The sequence below is a fragment of the Catharus ustulatus genome, chromosome 2 (genome assembly GCF_009819885.2).
Source record: "Catharus ustulatus isolate bCatUst1 chromosome 2, bCatUst1.pri.v2, whole genome shotgun sequence".
Taxonomy (NCBI): domain Eukaryota; kingdom Metazoa; phylum Chordata; class Aves; order Passeriformes; family Turdidae; genus Catharus; species Catharus ustulatus.
In genome coordinates this window covers 57,660,335-57,681,165 of record NC_046222.1, presented here as the reverse complement: position 1 = coordinate 57,681,165, position 20,831 = coordinate 57,660,335, and the positions used below count along the sequence as shown (strand labels likewise).

General features: G+C 39.5%; 1 protein-coding gene across 1 annotated transcript in view; it reads left to right on the top strand.

Annotated features, from left to right (window-relative positions):
• Positions 1-20,831, top strand: part of WDFY2 (WD repeat and FYVE domain containing 2) — a 65,292-nt gene that overhangs the window by 24,627 nt on the left and 19,834 nt on the right. The window contains exons 2-4 of the mRNA XM_033085630.2: positions 7,713-7,780; positions 12,808-12,881; positions 19,684-19,738. Coding sequence (XP_032941521.1) covers positions 7,713-7,780; positions 12,808-12,881; positions 19,684-19,738 — 197 coding nt within the window. The remainder of the gene's footprint in view (positions 1-7,712; positions 7,781-12,807; positions 12,882-19,683; positions 19,739-20,831) is intronic.

Below are 20,831 nucleotides of genomic sequence, written 5' to 3'. Positions count from 1 at the left end.
GGAATACTATCATTATTCAAAATACTTTCATTTTATAGGAAGCCCTATGATGAGTTGCAGACAAAGGTTATAATGAGGACATTACATCTTCTAGAAATGCCTTTATGTAATCACTGCTAAGAGAGAACCTCTCTAAAACAACCCTGAAATAAAACCCATCCTTCAGAACTCTTTAATCTTTTCCCCCTTTCCTGAACTTGTAGCTCTTGCACTTTATTTCAGAAACTGAACCTGCCCTTTTGTAATATCCAGATCTACAGTGGTCATGGAATCCATAGGGTATCCTGGCTTGGAAGCGACCCACAAGGATCATCAAGTCCAACTCCTGGACCTGCACAGGACACTCTAAGAATCAGACAACATGCCCAAGAGCTTTGTCCGAATGCTCTTTGAACTTCAGCGGGCTTGGTACTGTAACCAATCCCCTGGAAGCCTCTTCCAGTGAAGAACTGGAATATCCAGACTATCCTAATATCCAATATGAACTTCCCCTCACTCAGCTTCATGTCATTCCCTCAGATTCTGTCACTGGCCACCTGAGAGATCAGTACCTGCCCTTCCATTTCCCTTCAATAGGAACCTGTAGACAGCATTATGGTCTCCTCTCAGTCTTCTCCAGGCTGAACACGCCAAGTGACCTCAGGCACTTCTGTTATGGATTCCTCTCCAGCCCATTGACCATCCTTGCGACCCTCCATTGCATGCTCTCTAAATAGCTTTACATCCTTCTTATACTGTGACGGTATAGCTGTACACAGCCTCAGTCCCAGAAAAGGTTCAGTGAGTTAATCTTTAATTAGTTCAACTTAAATCACACACTTGCTCATCAAAACCAGAGGAAACAAAGATAGCACCTGGAATGTGCCCCAGCATTTCAGGGTATGTGCAGAACCCTCCATCACAGTTGTGTGATAGGCTTTGTGAGAATTGGTATGGGTGAGTCTGAGTGACAGACAGTCATGCACTTCCCTAGGTGTTTGGTGGGAGTGGTGTGGAAGTACTGGGGTTTTGTCTTGATTTTCTTTTGCTTTTCATTCAGGATAAGGACTGTTAGATAAAGTTCTCTTGTTGCCTGAGGCTTTGGCACTCTGCTATTACATTTCTATTTGTTTTCCCTGAAACACAAGCTGGCCCAGAAACTAGTTTTGGTTTTGATTTTTGCTTTCATATACTTTCTTTCAAAATTTATTGCAGACATGAAACTCCTCATCACTGGTTCCAGTACACTGGCAGTGAGTGGTTCATGAGCTGCTAATAAGCATGAAAGATCCTTTATTCACAGTAGGGTTCCATGTCACTAAGCAGTGGAAGTCAGAATCTCTTCCCATCTCTTGCCTGCAAAATTCTGTGGAGACATTGGGGGATTTATAGTACTGTATAATTCAGTTTAATGCAGTTGCTAAATAATTTTCCTTATTCTTCTTCTAATGAGTGTGTCACTGCTAAAGGCATTAAAGCCATCAGTGGTGCACTTGGACTTCAAAGCCTACTATTTTCACATTTCTTTAATGGCATCAGGTAAGGCTTTTGCTGTCACAAATGCAGATATTTAGTTTCTAGAGAAACATGTCTTTTGAATACTTCTGAATTGTCTGTTATTGAATATTTAGGAATAGGTGGAATTTCTTTTCAGCACTAAAGAAGTCTTCAGTGTATTGATGGTGAGAATATGTGTTTATACTCCATTAGGTATGCCTGAAACCTCACAGATTGTACTAACGCTTACATAATATTATCCTAATATCTTTTTGTTTCTTCTGTCAGTGAATAGCTAGAGGAGTGTTTTAAAGGCCTTTCCAGAATGGTTTAGTGGATTCCTTTTCTGAAACTGGGTTAAATCAGAGCAAAGGTGCAAAGGGTCTCCGAATAAGCCCGATGAAAGTGACAGAGGAAAGTTTCTGTACCTCTGTAATTTGTGTCCTCACTACAAATAAGAACAAAACTGTAAAATAGTAAAATTAAAACTTAAAAGTAATTTCACATTTAATTTGATGCTTACTGGTTTTGGTCACTCAGCATGACAAGAGATAAAATAATCCTGCAGTATAATGGTCCAAGATACAAACAATAAGGAATATATTAAAATCCAATTTAAAACAATTTCCTGAAGCCCAAGAATACCTACAAATTAATGTAGTAAATTGTATGTGTTGAGGGTTACCTCTGCTCTATTATACTCTGGTGTATGTCTGGGCCATGAAGGTGATAATGTTACAGAAGTGATTCTCAGCAAAGAGAAACTTTTAAAAAGACAGAAGTGAAAAAGGAAAAAAATTAGCAGGAGAGGAAGGGGTTTCCATTGTGGGAAACAGGTGTATTTGATTTCCTCACTCAAACTGTGAAACTAGAAGTGGTGGTTTTATGGGTATTCTGGAGAAGTGGAATGTTACAGAGATCTTGTTTCTTGAGATAATGGGTCTCCCTACCACAGATTTCCCAGTATTGCAACATACAAACATCTTGGGCTAGTGCTTTGACACATCAGTATGTCTGTACTGTATGCAACACCAGTGTTTGTCTTTTGCCTTAATTTCATGCAAGGCATAAAGGAGAAAAGACAGGAGCCCTGCTATGAGTCACCCACAGAAACTCAACTCCAACACTCCAAGCAACACTGAGTTTTCCAACAGTGAGGTGACTGCTCAGGCCAGAGTAGGGATAGAGTAGAGAATCTCACATCCAACCTGGCAGCATTGTGCAGACTTTCCCTGCAGGCGCACAAAGTTGGGTTTGTATGAACAAATTGTTTTTATCCTAAATGAGATACCAGTGACTGAATAAGTTTCTGTAGATGGTGACACACAGAGCTGCCATGCTCTGAGCTGGACATGATGCTTTTGACATGGGCACCTCCATGAGTAGTAGGTGCTCAAGTGAAGCCCACCTCCTGCACACCAGCACAGCCTGGCAGTGTGCTTGAGACCTGCTGGTACATCCACAACCATCTGGACCTGCGGTACATTCTCTTCATCCTAACAGAGAGAAGCAATTTTTCTTTTAAAATAGTCAATTTTCCCATCCCCTTAATAGATTAAGACATAACCTGTCTTTTGTATGGCAGAATTATTTCTATATAGCCTGTCTCATTTAAAAATAAATCATCTCTGTTATGGAAAGACTAGAAGATTGTCCATTGATTTGACAGCTTCTAAAAAATCTTTCCAAGTCAATTCACTGGCAACAAAATGAAGGGACAACTCATTTCTATGGTGATGCTGACTGAATCACTCTAGAGCTGCTGAAAAATGAATCCTGACCTGGGTGGGTGCTGTTTAAGTCCGGTAGCCATGCTAACAGCAAGTATTCCACATGCTGGATATCCATAAAAAAAGTTTATTTTCATTCATGCTTGGGTTTTTTTCTTTGCTTTCTTTAAAAGCTGCAAAAGCCCTGGGTTTCCTATCTACTGGGTAGTATTCTGTAAAGTATAGAGAAATGTGTGGAACTTCAGCTGAAGAAGGATGTACTCTTCCAAGAATATCTGGCTTCTCCCAAATTGAGTAGTTGGTATGGTTTGTTCTTTAACCCAAATCTACTTTGAGAAAGTGTTACCTAGAAAAGGTTACTGAACTAAAGTCACTTTTCCTTCTTGCAATAAAATGTTTTATCTATTTCGGTGAACTTCAGAAAACTCTGAGTCATCATTTCCTGACATAAGGAATAATTTTTATGCTTATACATAGATATTGGAATTCTATTATCATTTTTAATATAAATTTTAAATGTTTGCTTTAAAGACATGCATAGTAATCATCTTTAATTTTAAAATAAATTGTTTACAAGATCTTGTATTTTCTTTTATTTGAAATAATTTACTCGGGAGACACTTATTTCTCTAAAGAGTTACATGAACTGACTTGCTGGTTGTGCTCCTTTTCACACACAGTTAGATGACATCTTTTCGTAGTAATTTTATTCTTAGAATGCTTTGTTTCTCATTTAGTTCTCATTTAGTCACATGATTTAGTCCTTGAATGGAAATATATTTGACTACACTAAAAAATGAGCATACCCTGTACTTACAGAGGAGGCCTATATTAGTAAAAGTAGTTTCACTCTTAACACAACCTCCAGCAGTTTATTTTCTTTGTTTGTTTTAAGCTTTACTAGAAAATATGTTTTGCTTCATTATCATTCATCTAAAAGTCTTTAAATTGTTGCAATTGTCAAATTGATTAGTAATTCTGCAGTGGGTACAGTTTAATAAACAATGACAGAGCCAACCCAAAGCATTCAAATTATTGCTATTTTTGCACATAGAATTCATTTTTTTATTTCCTGCAGCTTTTGAAAGATCTGTTCTTCTATACAGTCCTTTCCTAGCAAGCTGAATTATTTGTAAGATGTACTGGATTTATTATTTTCCAAAGCCTTGGAATGGAGAGGAAAGGCAATGTTGTTGAAGCCTGGGGATTTTGAAACAGATAGCACTCGAATACATACATTGGGATAGTCAAGAAAGACAAGTCTTTCACTCTTATTTCCTCAGGGTGGTTTCATATTCAGTTATTTCAGCTCCTTGTGATTCATCCCATAATTTTTTTGTGTACACTCAGTCATTGCCTCAATAACCTCACTTGTCAAGGACATTTGGGAAACAGTGTGGTTGGTGTGCTTCTAGTGCTTCTGGTCAACAACTGTGGTCAGCTATGGGGAGAAATGACAGAAGGATTTGTCTGTCCCTCTCATGATCAAATAGATCTCAGCATTGTTATTGGCTGGTGAATTGTGCCTTATAAAAAGTTTTGGTGACTTTGCTTCAGAGCTGCTGCCGTTCAACACAAAAAGGCCATTAGACTTAGGAGATAAGTATAATTAATGTTACATGTTTTCAGTAATTTGTAATTATAATTTGTAAATATAATTTGTAATTCAGTAATTTCAGAGCTTTCTAACCTTGGGACTTATTAACCCAGTGAAGTGTTTTTAGAGCAACATACCTGTCAAAGTGTGTGCTTGAGATATTTCTACAATGAATCAGCTTGTGTAGTGCCCAAATGTACAAGGCTTCAGAATTATTTGCTGTAAAAGGAATTTGAATGCAGGGTAAGATGAGCAGAAACCTGATTTTTCGACATACACCATATAAGACAACAAGGTGGTGCAGCCTTTGGTTTGAAGTTTGAAGGATAGATTACTGGTTCTTTTCTTGAATTGCTTTATTATGCATGGCATCTCAAATCAGAATACATTTGTGCATGTAATGCCTTAGATCAATTTATATTCTGATATATTTCTTATATTTCTTGTATTTCTTATATTTTGATATTGCTGTGAACTTGTACTAGAGGGTGCAATCCTCTTTTTGAACAAAATGAGGTAACAGTAGAAATTATTATGCCATCTTTTCCATAAACTGTATTTCCATGCTTCATGTACTGGAAAGAGCCATTCTTGCATGTTTCTTTTTCCTTAATAGTATCAAGTGCAAGTTATAGAAACAATAGTTTTTTAGGTCCCTCCCGAATCTGCTGTTGCATAGTAATTTTGATGGAAAAGACTAAATAGAAGTGGGTGATGGGTCAAAATCTATTACACTATGCTAACATGGGTGCTGTCTTGGATAACTATGTTTTTTAGATAAGCTTAATAAATTCAATGTAAATCAACAAAGCATGAATACAGTATTACAGTATTTTCACGACCATAAGGCGCACTGGACTATAAGGCGCACTTTTTTTTTGCAGCGAGGAGCCGCGCGGCGCGCAACAAAGTAACAAATTACTGGCAGGTGCTCAATTTGCAAACATTTTTCAAAGATTGGTGTAGCCTTTAAACAAAGCCCCAGGCGCCCTCCCCGTGCAGTGGGCCCCGGCACTCCCACCCGCCCCTGGCGCAAGCTGGCATGGCTCCCGGCTCCCACCGCGCGGCCGCACTGCATCCCGGCTTCCCCCCGCCCAGCGGCGGCAGCGCTTGTCGCCGCTTCCCTGCGGCCACGCCGCTTCTCGCCGCTTTCCCGCAGCTGCACCACTTGTCACCGCTTTTCGGTGGCCGCGGGGGCTCTGCCGGCGCAGCTTTTCGGCGGCCACGGGGACCCCGCCGCCGCTGCTTTGCCACGGCCACCTGGGCCGCGCCGCTGCTGCTTTGCCCGGGCCGCACCACCGCTGCTCTGATGCCGCCGCCGGGTGGGCTCTGCTCGGGGCTGTTGCGGGCTCACACTTCTCATTCCTTCCGCGTCCAGGCCAGGGCCAGCACCGCCCGGCTTCTCGTTTCCCCCGTGCCCAGGGTGGTGCCGCCCGGCTTCTTGTTCTGCCCGGGCCGGGGCTGGTGGCAGCTCCCTCCCTCCCCTCGTGGCTCCTGACAGCCATGGCCACCCGCTCCCGCCCCCCCACCCCTGCCGCGACTCGGCACCCCTGCGGCACCGCCGCCCCATTGCGGCTCACACTTCCAGTTTGGCAAATTTTGCGACTTTGTCCATCATATAAGGCACACCGGACTGTAAGGCGCACTTCTGGGTTCGGGGGAAAAATTTAGTCAAAAGGGTGCACCTTGTAGTCGTGAAATTGCTGTACACAGGGAGTTTTCTAGTTAGCATTAGATATAAGGATTAATGAAACAGTAAGGGAGATAACAGGTGGCTTTAAGTGAGGTGGCAGGGGGCTGTGCAGGAACAAGCAAAGGTTAATACTGCTTTAACTGTTGACAATGTTACTAGACATGTTTTGACGAAATTAACTGATTAACTGAAGTTAAGAGGGAGATTCAATTACAAGGAGGCTTCAGAGACTGGACCAAAACAAGCAATGACAACGAGGGCTGAAATGATAAATATTTAATTACCCAGATGGTGCATCAGTCCAGATTCACTGCTGTGGAAACAAGCAACAAATGTCTCATATGTCTGAAGGGCATAGATTGAATAACAGGGATCTGACAGTATAATATGATTATGAGAAAACAAAAGTAATCCTGAGATTGGGAAGATCTTCTAGTAGAGAGGAAAAAGCTGATGTGTCGTAGGGAGCACTGTGTGATTGTAAGTGCCTCTATTCAAAGACAGCAACTCCAAACCGATGAGACAGGAGAGACCTGCAAGGCTGCTTGCCACGCTGATCATCCTCTTCAGAGAAGGATAAGAGTTTGGCTTCTTTGTGCTCAGTGGCTTCTTCTGATAGCACTCTGTGCATGGAGGAGAGGGAAAGGTCCTGATGCTGAAGAGGTCATTTTTGGCACAAATTGTCATAATCTTAGTAATAAGCTGCTGAAAATTTCAGAATCTCCTTTTTCTTCGAGGTTTTCCTGATGCAGAACAATGAAACAACAGGCAGCAGATGGACCAAGGCCTACCCTGAGAGCAAGGGGAAGGTTCCTGCTGAGACTGGAAGGGCTAATACAGGAAAGCTCTGCTGGGCTACCTGTGGTGTCCCAAATTCTCACATGAAATGTTGAAGGAATAGTCATGTTCAAGTCTTTGTACAGGCAAAGAATGAAAAGCCATAGCAGTTTCCAAATACTGTTGAGATATGTTCAGCCGAGATGTTGAATACTACATGGAACCAAGGAGTGGTCTATCCTCATCCCCTTTCAGGGGGTTAATCTGAAGTTGCTGTATCAGGCTGCTGAAGGAGTTCACAGGTTTACTTTCCCTCTCAGCAAAATAATTTAATTTTTAAGAACATCTTATACATTCATCATGATCACTTTGCTTTCATTCAGTCATGATTAATTTTTAAATTCTTCCTCACATGTATGTTGTGTTTTTTCTTTTACAGGACAGTTCGTGTCTGGCTGAAGAGAGACAGTGGGCAGTACTGGCCCAGCATATACCATGCAATGCCATGTAAGTATAAGGAGATGTTCAATATCTACTGTGCAAAGCTATTTTGATGAAGTTTCATGCTTATTGACCATTTGCAAGCTTACTTCTCTGTGTTAAATGTTATTCTTGAACAATCCTCTTGGTACCAGTGAAACTTTACAGTTACATGCTAATGCTTCTGAGAGGCATCAGAAGTTACGGCAGTGAAAGGATACAGACACGTTAGCAAGGGATGAGCATTTAATGCAAATATAGGTTTTAAAATGTGGGAACTAACTCAAAATGTAGTCTTGCATTCTGCCCCTAATGGAGTCCATAAAGCTTTGTAAGTCTCCGGTATAAATCACTCTGTCCTCCTTACTGTGTGTGCTCAGTCCATTAGAGTGCAATGGTAAATGGTTTTATTTGGTAAGAACTTAATATTCCATGGCAGCTAATATGATAGAGAGGATACTAGACAGGGAAGGCAGCTCTTCCAGTTTAGAAGCAGAATCATTTTACTTCTGCAATTAAATGTGGAAAACCAAATTTCCCTGATGGATCCCTCCATTATGTCTCCTCTCCCAAAGAGAGTGTTCATGCTTAGAGAAACTGCAGATCAATGTCCATTATTCCAAGAGAGAGTTGAAGAAATGACAACCCTTGCTGTTTGCTGTAACCCCTGTGCTGAGTGCAGGAATATAATTTTGTAGGTCATCAAAGACAGGCAAATGCTAATGCTCTTCAGTCAGCTTCAATCAGATGTGCTGGGTTAGCCTGTCTTTGGAAAGCTTGTAAAGCTGACCTTAAATCCAGATTGGGGAGCACATATCAGGTCTCATGGAGGTATTCTTACTGTCTGGAGAAAGGATTATTTTAAGCTAAGATAGGTAGATTTGGAAGAGACATCTGTCTCCATGATAACTAGAATATTTAATAGGTGTAAGTTTTAGTACAAAAACATCAATTTAGTACTCTAGGGTAGCCATGGTGTTTGCCTGCTTTAAGAAAACAATTTGGTAGAGACCACAACCCCTCATCTTCCTTTGGTGATGGACTAACTCATAAGAACTTGTCAATCCTCAAAGGTACTTTCTGCTCAAGATTTTGCCCAAGAAGATATTAGGAGCCAGCTAATGACATGAAAGTCTGTGGAGCTCTGTCATGATCACTAGCAGTGGCCTGAGTTCCTTTGACCTGTCCTAAGAGGTTTGCTTTTCCCAGCCAAACAGTTATGAAATGGCCTTTCCAACTATTTGGCATTGATACTTCTTTTTCCATGTGGTATTTTTGCATACATTTACATTTTTGAATCTCATTAGGTTCTCCTCTGGTCTTAGCGAAGCTGTGTTATTGCCAATAATAACAACTTCATTGGAAATGATGGAGTAGACCAGTTCCACCACAGGAGGACTATTTCAAAGCTCCTTCATAAATTTGAACACTTGACAGTGCTCCTTCACTTCAAAGGTTGTTAAGCTTTTGAGGCATGAGATACTGAAATTATATTGTGGTATTCAATAATTTCAAGAATCATCAGGTATAATTAACAACTGAAGCAATTACAATCAGTCATGCCTTTAAGCTTGGAAATCATAGAAAGGGCTCTGGGTCAGAATCAGCACAAGTCTGCACTTGACTGGAAATTATGTTTTTGTCTATTTCAGTGTTTATCACCTTTTTGATGGTGCTCTGCTTTAGGTTCATACTGGGTTTTGTTGTTTAAAGAACAATGACTTCAGAGAGTTCTCTGTGTAGAATTGTATTAGGCACAATGGTGCCTTTGTGCTGCTTAGCAAGCTGTCCTACCTATAGATATCCCATTAATATGACTTGTGACTGACTGTGATGATGTGTGACCCAATCTATTTTATGATTTGATATCAGGTAGCCTTAATAATTGAGTTTGCAGACTAGGTCCTCTGGGAAATGAGGATGAGGAGTTGGATTGACTCAGTGATGTGCTTTGGTCAAGTTCTGCACCTGAACAGGGTTCATCAATGCATTCTGAATGTGAAAGTCATTAAATACCTAATGGTAAAAAAGGGTCAAAATTATAGATTTCTTCTGAGTTTAGAGGTAAGATTTCTCCTAATTGGAAAAGTTTTATGTCCTGCCTGTGGGTGATTCTGTGGTCAAAAAATTCTGTGCAACACAGTGGCCATATTTTTGATCATCATCTCTAGCCCATGAGAAAGAAAAGAGCTCTAGCTGAAACCTTGCTAATCCATTTCCTTCACATCAGCATTGTCTCAACCGCTGATTAACAGCAGACCTCTGTGAACATGTAACCCTGGTTAGATGTGTACTCTTGATTACACATGTAACCATGGTTAGATTTATCACTTTAGGCACAGGATTAACAAACAACTTAGCAGACACAAATTAATGAAAAGTAAAGAAATTGTAGTCAAGAGTCAAGTAAACTTTTCCAATTAAAAAAACAACAAAATCAGAACACACGAAAAGACCCAAATGCAACCAAAAATCCTTATTACAGATGTGGAATGGAGTAAAGGATCTATTGTACTGGGGAACAATGGATTATCCTGTCTTTGAGGCAGATAATAAACTGCTTTGTCTTATGATGGTTTTGCAAAACACTCTCCTCTGGTCTTAAACTGTGTTAAGTTTAGGCACTTCAGAGGGGGGTCCCAAAAACTGCAGGGACAAAGTCTGTATTTCTTTTCTGATTCTGTCAGCCTCTAATAAAAGTGACACACTTTTGAGAGTATGAAATATGTAATTGGTGTTTTCCTCCATATTTCATTTTCTAAAGGCAAAAATCAGTGTGTATTTGCCCTATATTTAAGACAAAGACTGTGGCCAGACTTCTGCTTCAGAAATATCCTGCTCGTCCTCCGTAGTAGTTCAGATCAATCTTTTTTTCAGTCTGAAATCCAAATCATAGCTAGGTACTAAAGCAGAGAATCTTCAGAGTGCTGTTATTTTTCCTGGATGTTTTTTAAACAGTCTTAAATATCTCAGAAGCTTAAGATTTCAGGTTTTTGTTTTATCTTTTTTTTTTCTTCCCCTCTTTTTAATATGCCTAAGTGCTTTAGTACCTGAGTATCGTCTTAATTTTACCAGAGTAAGCTACTGCAGTCTTGTTACAAGTGGCACAACTGACTACATCAGTGTAGCTAGTATGGACATAATTTTAGTGCTGACATAATGTTTTTTCCAAGTGCACATGTTACTAAAGAGTTCCCTTGGGAAAATGATTATAGCAAAATAAGTATCTTTACACTGCTATGACTGTGTACACATAGGTCTGGAGTTCAGAAGTTACTTCTTTGTAATCAGGTTGTGTAAAGCAATTGCTTGCATCATTTGCTTCTGAAGTGTTTGGGAAAAGCATACTTCAAAAAATTAATTTACTTGAGACAACTTCTCTGTGAGCTGCTCATTGCCTTCAGAGATACAGGTAGCTCTTTCAATGTATGCACAGTGTCAAGCACTTAAAAGCTACTGTGTAATATGCCTGTCCTGGCATTAAGTGCCTTTAAACTTATTTGTTGTTTATTGTGCTTAGAATTGGAGAGTTTTATGTCCATTTTTTCTACAACTCTTATTCTGCTACAACCATAAAAGCCTTAGTATAATAATAATAATGCACCACCTTTGGAAGGGATGATTCCTGTTTGCCTTTTCTAAGGGAGAGGTACAGGAAGGAGCAACTTTGTCACTGTTACCAGGCCTGATTTAATTGTTTCCTTTCTGTCAGTTTCCTTGAACTGAAGCCTTTTCATTGACTGAATTCAGTCAACCCTTCCTTTCCAGGAAAGAAATAAACTGAGGTACCTGCCTGGATGTGGATCTGATGGGCTTTCTGTTTATGGTTACTTGTCCTTCAGGAAACATTTCAAGAGGGAGTCAATACTGAAGGTGGAACAAGCTTTATTAAACAGTCAACCTTGACTCTTCCTCTTTATATAGCTTTGCTGCCAATTAAACTATCAAGGAAGATTTGCTAAGCTATGGGCTGTTTAGTCCTAAGAGGGACATTACACAAATTGAGAAGATACTGAATTACAGTACTGCAAAAGAGAGGATTCCAAGCTTGTTAGTAACACAAATGTGTGAGCAATCACAACGGAGAGCAGAAACCAGGAGAGGGGGGGAAAAAGCAGAACTAAAAGCACATCTGACTGTACTCTATATTTATCATAAGAATATGGTTTATAAAGCACTCTTACTGTTATCCTAGCTGCAGCTGGCAATTGCTCCTGAAAAATAATTCCCGAAGGTTTTTGCTGGGACAGCAGGATTCCCAGCTGCATGCTGCTGTGTTGGGCAGTAAAAGCAATTCCTGCTTTCTGAATGTAACTTCACAATTTTTCAATTAAACCAAGCACAGTTCTTGAATTCTTGCAAGGAAATCTGGTTTTATCCTTGATACAAACTCTGCGACATTCTTGAGGGAGCACACTGTGACCATCTTGTATGCAATTTCAGGATAAATTCTGGTATTTGTTAGAGTAATATCAATGTAATCAAGCAATAACTAGTTTTAGAATACTAACTTTTATTTTGATCACAGTATGTGATACCGTCATAGTTCTGTCTGTGATGGAATTGGAGTTGGGGACAGTTGAACTCAGTCCTTAATATTAGCTGATATGTTGATTCTTACTGGGGAATTTTCTTACTGCAGATGTAGGATACAAGCCTCTGATGTAACGTAGTGTTTTGTTTTATTGTCAACACAGTTCAGGCAAATGTAAAAAACTAAATTATTCAGCTGAGTAATCTCTGACTTAGAGTGAAATGTCAAGTGCTTCATATCAAAGCAGCACCATTGCTCTTATATGAAAGACTTGTTTACAGATAACTAGTAAGAAAAAAAAAGGAAGGAACTGGAGCAAGAAATAGCTTTTTTTCCATGTCCTAATAGGATAGGGCTGAATGAATTGCAAGAATGCTTTTATTTTAATGCTTGTCTATTGGTGAGCTCAAAATGCTGCACAGCATCATAAAGCATCTTAGCTAATTTTAGGCTTTCCAGAACGTCAAGAAAATGAGAATCGCAGTTTTGTTAACTTCATCAACATGTTCATTTTTTTCAGCTCCATGTTCATGCATGTCTTTTAACCCGGAAACCAGAAGGCTGTCCATAGGTCTAGACAATGGTACAATCTCAGTAAGTACATCCAAAGATTTCTAGTTGAAATGCTTCCTTTTTGAGAAGTGTGTGTGTGATGATGTGGTGAGAATACTTTTGCTAGTGTTTGGGAGACTTTTTCATGACAGTGGAACTAAATCTGTAGTGCAGAAAATGTTAGATTATTAAAAATTTTATTCCAGCTGCCACAAGGAGATTGAGTGGGGTTTACAGTATTTATTAGGCAATTTAACAAACTGTCTTAATTTGCATATCTCTAAAAAATAGCACAGAAAAACAGCTGTTGTTTTATGAAATTTAAGTGACTTGTTAATTACATGATACCAGAGTTTTCTGGAAGCAGCAATTAAGAGGAGGAAAAATCATCTTCTTAGAGGCAAAAGGTAGATTTCTGCTCTGTGTCTTTCTATCTGCTTTTCCAAACTTCAGAGTTCAGATTTTGTTTTCCTCTTCCTTCAGAGGAGTTGCTTCTAGTTGGCAGTGAGGTTGCTGAGAGTTTTGATTCATTAGCATCTGAGATGTGTGTAAAGAAAGTAGGATATTAAAAGAGGAGTGTGTCTGTTAGATCTATGCTAGAGGTAGCAGTTGACCTTATTAATTGGATTTTTTTTTGTGGGATGATGAATAAAAAGCTGTATCACTTTGGAAGAGTGGAAGAGTCATGGGTCAGAGGTATTTTTTCACCTATGCCTCCTCAATAGATTCCTCTTCCAGTTCAAGATCAGTTTACCATCACTTCAGATTTTTCTGCTGTTCTCTGTGCCTTGTGGGCCTTATAACTGAATGAGTGTTTTCAGGCTGATATGAGGGCAGCTGTCTTCACTAAAGCCAGTATGGTGTTTGGGAAAGGGAATGTGAGCCTTTTAACTGTTGCATGTAAGCTCCATCAAAGATGTGCAGGTTTTGACCTATAAAGCTATTAATGCCTAGTAGCAGAGATTTTTTTGTGCGTGCCTGTAGGACATTTTTCCTTTTGTATCTAGGAGATGGGACAAATTCCAGAGAATTCTCTGCACCTCTGAAATTCTCTCCTTCCCACACTGAGATAGCTGAAATTTGCCAGTCTTACTAGGCGCTTTTGTTTTCACCAGGCCTTTGAGGAATGTGAAGGCAACTGTAAATAAGGTATTTAAATACTCTGGCATGATGGGAGATGTGTCCTTTGTCTTAGGGGCATTTTATTTTGAAGAGTGAGAGGATGCTTTAGAGTAAATGGGGTCAAATATTTTCCATTCTGAAGCTAAAAAAGGTAAATGAGATACGCAGGTGATAAACCTACATGTGACTTCGGATATTTATAGGTTTATACTGCCACGTCTAAGGCAGATTCTATTTGTTGCTAAGCTGGGCTTTTCTTTTCCCAGTCTTCTGGATACAAGTATATAGGAGAGGGAAGTACTTGTCTGTGTTGCTTCATTTCATCCTCTGTAGCTGCAAGCACTTGTGTGGTAGGGGAAAATGCACTCCACAAATTTGTACAAAGGATTAAATGTTTTCATCTGTAGCAAACCTAAGACTTGTAAGAGAAGCCACAACTGTTATGTGCTTCCAGAAGTGGTGGAGGTGGGAATGGAGGAGCAAGGGGAGCCCCACTGTCAAATCCCAGCAATACTGGGGTGTAGAGAACATCCCCAGGTACTTGAACATGCGTTACAACCACCCTCAGAGGAAAGGATAAATTTTCTTTCCTGGGCCCAGCTATGATGATTAGTTTAGCACAGGAATACACAAGCAGGGCACATTGACCACAAAATAACAGAACTACACAGCAAGGTGACCTTAGTACCCTTATTTTAATTTCCTCAAAGGGAAAGTACAGGCAATGTGCTTGAGCAGCTTGAAATATTTGGGAACTAGTCAGCTGCTCCACATTAGCACTTCTGTAATGCCCAACACACTTGTGTATGCTGGGTGCAGGGCCAAAAAAAAGCCACAAATAAAAAAACACCCAGTCATACCAATAAAACCCTGACAATTATTCTTCACCTTCAGTTGGGGTAGAAAGAAAGTAAGGACTGTGAACTGATAGTTCGTGAGAGTGACGTATAATCACAAATTATTTTTTTAAGGTGCAGGGAAGTACTTTCAGGTCTAAATGGAGATAAGAAAATGGAACTGCCTTTTTTAATTCTGTGTGAAATTTTTGTAAGCTGTATGAATTTTGGTTATAAGTGTGGCACCTCAGGAATGCATATGCTGCATTTTGAGGACAGGCGGCAACACTATTGGCACAGAAAGAAGTTCCAGCAAAGCCACCTGAGGTGAGCTTGCATGGCCACCTCTTGTGTGAAACGAGGCAGCAACTTTTGCCTCTACAGAGAGGAAGAGATTGTTTTTAATCTTTTGTCACTTCTCAGCAAGACGGCTGCACAAACATTTGTGCAGAACAGCACACCATTATCTTGAGTAAAGATTGTCTAGCATCTTGTTTGAAGAATGGTGGCGCCTAATGTAAAAAAACCCCAAACATTCTGCAATTTACTTCTTTTACACTTTACAAACCCTTTTTTGAGAAGAAGTGACATATTAGGGACTGCTTGAAAATCTGTTTGGAAGCCAAAAGACTTTATCCTGGACATAAACTCCTTGCTCAGAAGTGGAAAAAAGCATACTCTAATGGCTGCAAGGCTCTTAAGATACCACAAGAAACAGAAGAAAGGTCTTCCACTTGGAATAAACAGGAGACTTCCACTGCCAAGATGAGACTTCTCGCCTCATTTCATCCATATGAAAAGTCACTTCCTAGATAAAGATAAGCATTAGGGTCTGCAGCCAGTAAAGGAGAGATTAATGTCTTTGCATGCACCCATGTTACTTGAAACCATTAGAAAATGGCATAAATGTCTCTCTTCATTTCTGGGGAGATTGAAATGAAGATTTTAGTTTTTAGGTAACTGAAGTTGAATTAAATTTCTCTTTTTTTTTGCTGACCATTCCTAAGTCTATATGAAGCTGTTACATACTTGCAGCAGAGCCACAAGGACAACAAGGCACCTGAATAATCCTTTCAGAATTCTTCCTTGGGATTGGTGCTTCCTAAGATAAATTCGTCTTCCAACTCATCTGATCTTGCAACTGTCTACAAGTTTGACCATTAACAGTATTTTGAATACCTGAGTCAGGCTGTACCTGCTGATATACAACTTCCCCTCTGCTGTTGCGGGGAGTTCAGTATTTTTTACCTCAAGAAACGAAATGAAATTATATAATAAAGTGAAAATGTTGTCATTATCTATAGAGGTTTGTTTTTTCTCCCAACAGATACAGAGGTAGTGTCTGACAGAAGATTTAAGAGTTATCATTCTCTTCCCTTTCTGAAGCAGGTTTGTTGTTCTCTGGAAGACCTGAGAATGCAGTCAGTCACTTATGTTAACAGGATAAAGTCAAGCCTATAAGGAGATTCATAGTGTGTTGTCAAAATGGCATAATCTGTCAAAGAGCAGACTGTAAATTCCCCGGGGTGGGAACTAGTCTGTGCATGGGTAACACATAACTAATGCATAAAGATTATTAACTTGGAAATGTAATCAGTTGCTTAAGAAGAGTTCTCCATTTTGTGTTACATCAGTTGGCATATACCTGAAGCTCTGGGAAGGCATAGATCTTCCTTAGTTCCTGGACCATATGACCCAGCCCCATGGCCAAGGACCCTGAATTATTTAAACAAGATGCTGATACTATTTCTAGGGTGAGGTTTTACAGAAGCCTTTTGCTCAAGAGAAGTTTGTGGTGGGTGTATGTGTTTCAGTGTGAGGGAGGTGTGCTACACAGAGGAATAGTTGGGAGTCTTTGTACATCAGTGGACAGCTAGATTTTGACAGTCTTCAAGAATTTGTGCTTTGAAGACTTTCATGGTACCAAGTTGCTGTTGTAATAATAAGCTTAGCTGAAATGGGCAAGACTGAGCATTAACGTTTTAAGTATGGCAAAAAGGTGTAAAGTAGCTCCAAAACCACCTCTGAAGGATAAGGAGTGATCTTGCCAGAAAAGTTGTTTTTAATCCCTGCGAGGAGGGTGTTCATCCTGAGTGCTCTGATGTGTCCCAGCCCCTCCTGTGCAAAAGGGCTTACACAGGACTCAGAAGTCTCCCTCTGTTCTTTTAACAAGCACTGACTGAGCTGTGTAGGTGACCCGAGCTTTTCCAGCTCATTAAGAAGAGCCAGAAGCTGCCTAATGAGAACTGAATGTCAGCAGCTCTGAAGGAGCAAAACACCTACGTAGGCAAGGATAAAAAAACAGCTTCTGCTGGTACAATGTTAAAGAGATGTAGTTGGTGTTTTCGTAGTGCAGATGACACATTCTATGTGCAATAGGGCATGAATTTCTTGAGCAGGGTGCCCTGTGCTAAAATACCTGTCTAGTGACGCAACTAATACATTTGGCATGAAAGAGGGAGAGGGCAATAAGTGCAATGGAAGAACACGAGGGAGTGTAAAGGGGAGCGGGGAGACCTGCAGAAAGATTAGAAAATGTATCACAAATGCATTTCAAAGAAGAATATGCTTTCAAAGAAGAAAATTATATGCAAGAAGTCTTCAGGAAAAAAAGTTATATCTAGTATTTAGGTTAACTGAAACCATGTTTATCTTGTACTATATTTTTTTTTATTTTGGATGGAGCAGTGTATTGATAGTACATAGCTGTGGTTTATATTAAAGCATACAGTGGTAATCAATACTTGGATACACCTTACAAACCACACTTGTTTGATTTATTGTATTATGATGGAGATATTCAAAAGCCTTCTCAGTCTTCCACTGAAGCTGTGGGGCTCTTTGGAGCACAAAACAGAATGGCCGCATCAAATTTGTTAAAAGAAAAATGCAAATAAAAGTGAGAATGCAATCCACTCTCTATATCCCACCTGAAGTCACCAGCATCTGTGCATCACTGCAGAGACAAGGACAGCCAAATTGGTGGGAAAGGCAGACATACCTTCCCATCACATGTTGCAGCAATTACAGCAATTTCTCTTCAGGTAACAATAGCAGAAAGTTAGCATTCTAGCAAAGGGTCCTTCTTTAAATAGGCTTTGTAGTGAAGCATTTCATATGGTGGTGTAGTATTTTTCAGGCCATGGTTAACAAAAATAAGTTCCCCTGTTAGTAGCTGGAAAGGTATAACAGATTTTCAACTTTCTGTGGTTTATAGAGCTAAGGTGACCCTGGTATAGAAATCCAGCTGACTTAATTTATTTGTTTCTACTGTTTAAGTAACACTCCCCACTGTAGTCTTCAGCTGCCAGGGAAACCTACTGGGAGCTGAAGCAGATTAAGGAAAGGAAGATGAAGTAGAGCAATTTAAGAGAAGGTATTTATAACAAATTTATGGATAGAAGCATAGAGAAAGCAGAATACATAGCTACCTCAAATCACTTCCAGTTGTTTTTCTGGAAGCTGAGGTCTGTAGATGTTCCACAGATGAGTACTCTCCACCTTGGTGCCAAGCAGTAGATGTGATATGTTTGAGTAATTCTGGTGCTGAAGGCCAGGCAGATTACCTGCAGTGACTGAACTGAAAATGCAGAGTGACTTCTTTTTCAATTGTGGTTTGGAAACTGGGGGGAAATACTGGCTTGTTGGAGGTTAGAATGTCTTTTGCTCTTTTGCATTGAACATTTGGTTTGCTTTAAACATAGTCGGTAGGCTTCTGAAGTCCAGTCTTCTCCAGTGATTTTGGCATGTGCACAAGAACATTTCACAACTATGTTTATCAAATTCACTTACCTTGTGTTTGTAATGTTTATTTTAGTTTTCCATCCTACTTCAGGTTAAATGAGTTATGTTTTACTTTTTCTGTCCTCCAGGCAGATCAGCACAGGGAGCTTTTGTGTAGTTTGCTGTAAATTATTAAAATGATGTGGTTTACATGCCTTCATTTTTTACTTTGTGTTTCTCTGAGTATGTGATGTATGTACATAGATACCTGACAGCTCTCTGAAAGCTAATTCATGTGGTGCTGCCACAAAGCCTACTCTTTGCTTGGGTATTTCCTCCAGAGAGATGTTGCAGGAGTTTGGTTGTGGCTATTCCATTTCCCCAGTTTTGAGTAACTCTCCCTTCAAAACCATCTGCGGGAATACCCAGGTAGTCAGTGAGTTTAACCACCTGGAATTTTTCCAGGAGCCAAGGCTGCCGTGCAGACTCTCAGCTGATATGCTCAACATTTCCCCATGCAAAAGCCATATTGGAAATTGAACAGCAGCACCAAGAAAACAGAGCCCATCCCTATAGGTGTTCTCTTGCCTGGACACAAAAGTTTGGGTTTCTGATTGTTTGAAGCACTGAGAGGCTTTTTAACAGAACCCTGAAGTGCATTCCATTCCCATCGTGTATTGTTGGTACCTAGTCTGGACTAAGCAAGTTGGAGGGACTCTTACATATTTATATTGTGTTTCCTAGAATGTTCAGGTTGGGGTGTAGTTAGCGTGTGCACACATATGGGTACATCTCTGTATACACAAGCTGTGCTCATGTGCAGGTTTCTGCCCAGGCAGACCTGAGCAGCAGGTGTTCATCAGGTGTTTGTGGCACCTCAGCTCACAGCCAGTCATTTCTATCAGCTTTTTTGATTTTTTGACTTTTTTTTAATGACTCCTCTTTTATTCATTCAATTTAGAAACACTCATAATATTGTCTTAGGCAGCTTTAAAAAGTGAAATAATTTAGGGGTTTAGGTACTCAAAATTATTAGAAGTATAGATGGGCTGTGGTTGTGAAGAAGAGAGAGCTTACCTAGGTAAAGTATTCAAATGTAATTAGTCTCAAACACTTTACATCTCTAAGCCCTGTTTTTTTTGTTCTTTCTTTCTCTCCCTCAGGAATTCATTTTATCAGAAGATTACAACAAGATGACACTAGTGAAAAGTTACCAGGGTAAGAACCGAAATCCATGTTAATTGGTTTGTATTGTCATTAATTTTTGTTAATGTTTTCTTAAGGAGTATGAATGGAAAAGTTTCCCTTACAATTATAGTTTTTTTTTTCACTAGTGTAAATGCTGGTTTTATCAATAGATCTATAATGTGCTTTGTTCAGAGATGACAAGATTTTTAAAAGAGCTGTTTCATGTTCTGTTTTTCCTTTTGAATGTTCCTTTGGAGTAACACAGTAGACAGCAAACCATCCACGTTTGGGGAATAGGAGTTTTAATTTTCAATCTTCAGTAATCCAGTGTATCTACTGAAACAACTTAGGAAACTAACCCATCTTTTAAGACTGAAGCTTTTGGGATTAGTCTGGTTATATTTCAGTAACTGTTGGTTCCAATAACCACAAGATTATCAGTGAGTACCTCTCCTAGTAAAAGGTCAAGAAATGCCAGTCCATACCTTTTCTAATTAGACTCTGGTGTTCCCTAATGTGATGTTTTCAGAAACCTAACTATTTATCCTTTTCAAACCTCTAAAGGACACTGTTTCGGACAGGTATTCTTATAAAAGTAATAAATACGTGTGGCAATTTATTCTTATATATTTTTTTGCTATTAGACTAAGAGGTGGTATGATATTATATGGTATTTTATACTAAGCATTATGTTTCTGTATAGGAGCTTCTGACATGTTAGCTTGGCATTTCTCACATACATTTTAAAATATATTCTTACTCATATATTTTGAGTTTTATGCCTTGAAAGATCAAGAGGGTAATTTAAATCTCTAAATAGGGGCTCTGGGGATCACTTTGTAACATTTAAATTTTAAGGTGTGAAGAGAACCTTGATTTTTGCAGAGCATGGCTAACATGTGAATGTTTCATGAATGTCTGGTGTGTTGTAAAATTAAACTAGAATTGCCTGCATTTTTTCCTAGCTTGTAAAAAGCTGAAAAAATATCCAATGATGATAAAATATATATGTGAATCTTAGATTGCTGCAGTCTGACTGTGCAGGTATTAAGTGTCCAAATTTGTGATTGCTCTGCAGTCACCGAAGTTTAATGCAGCTAAATTTCGTATTTAAATGTTGTGG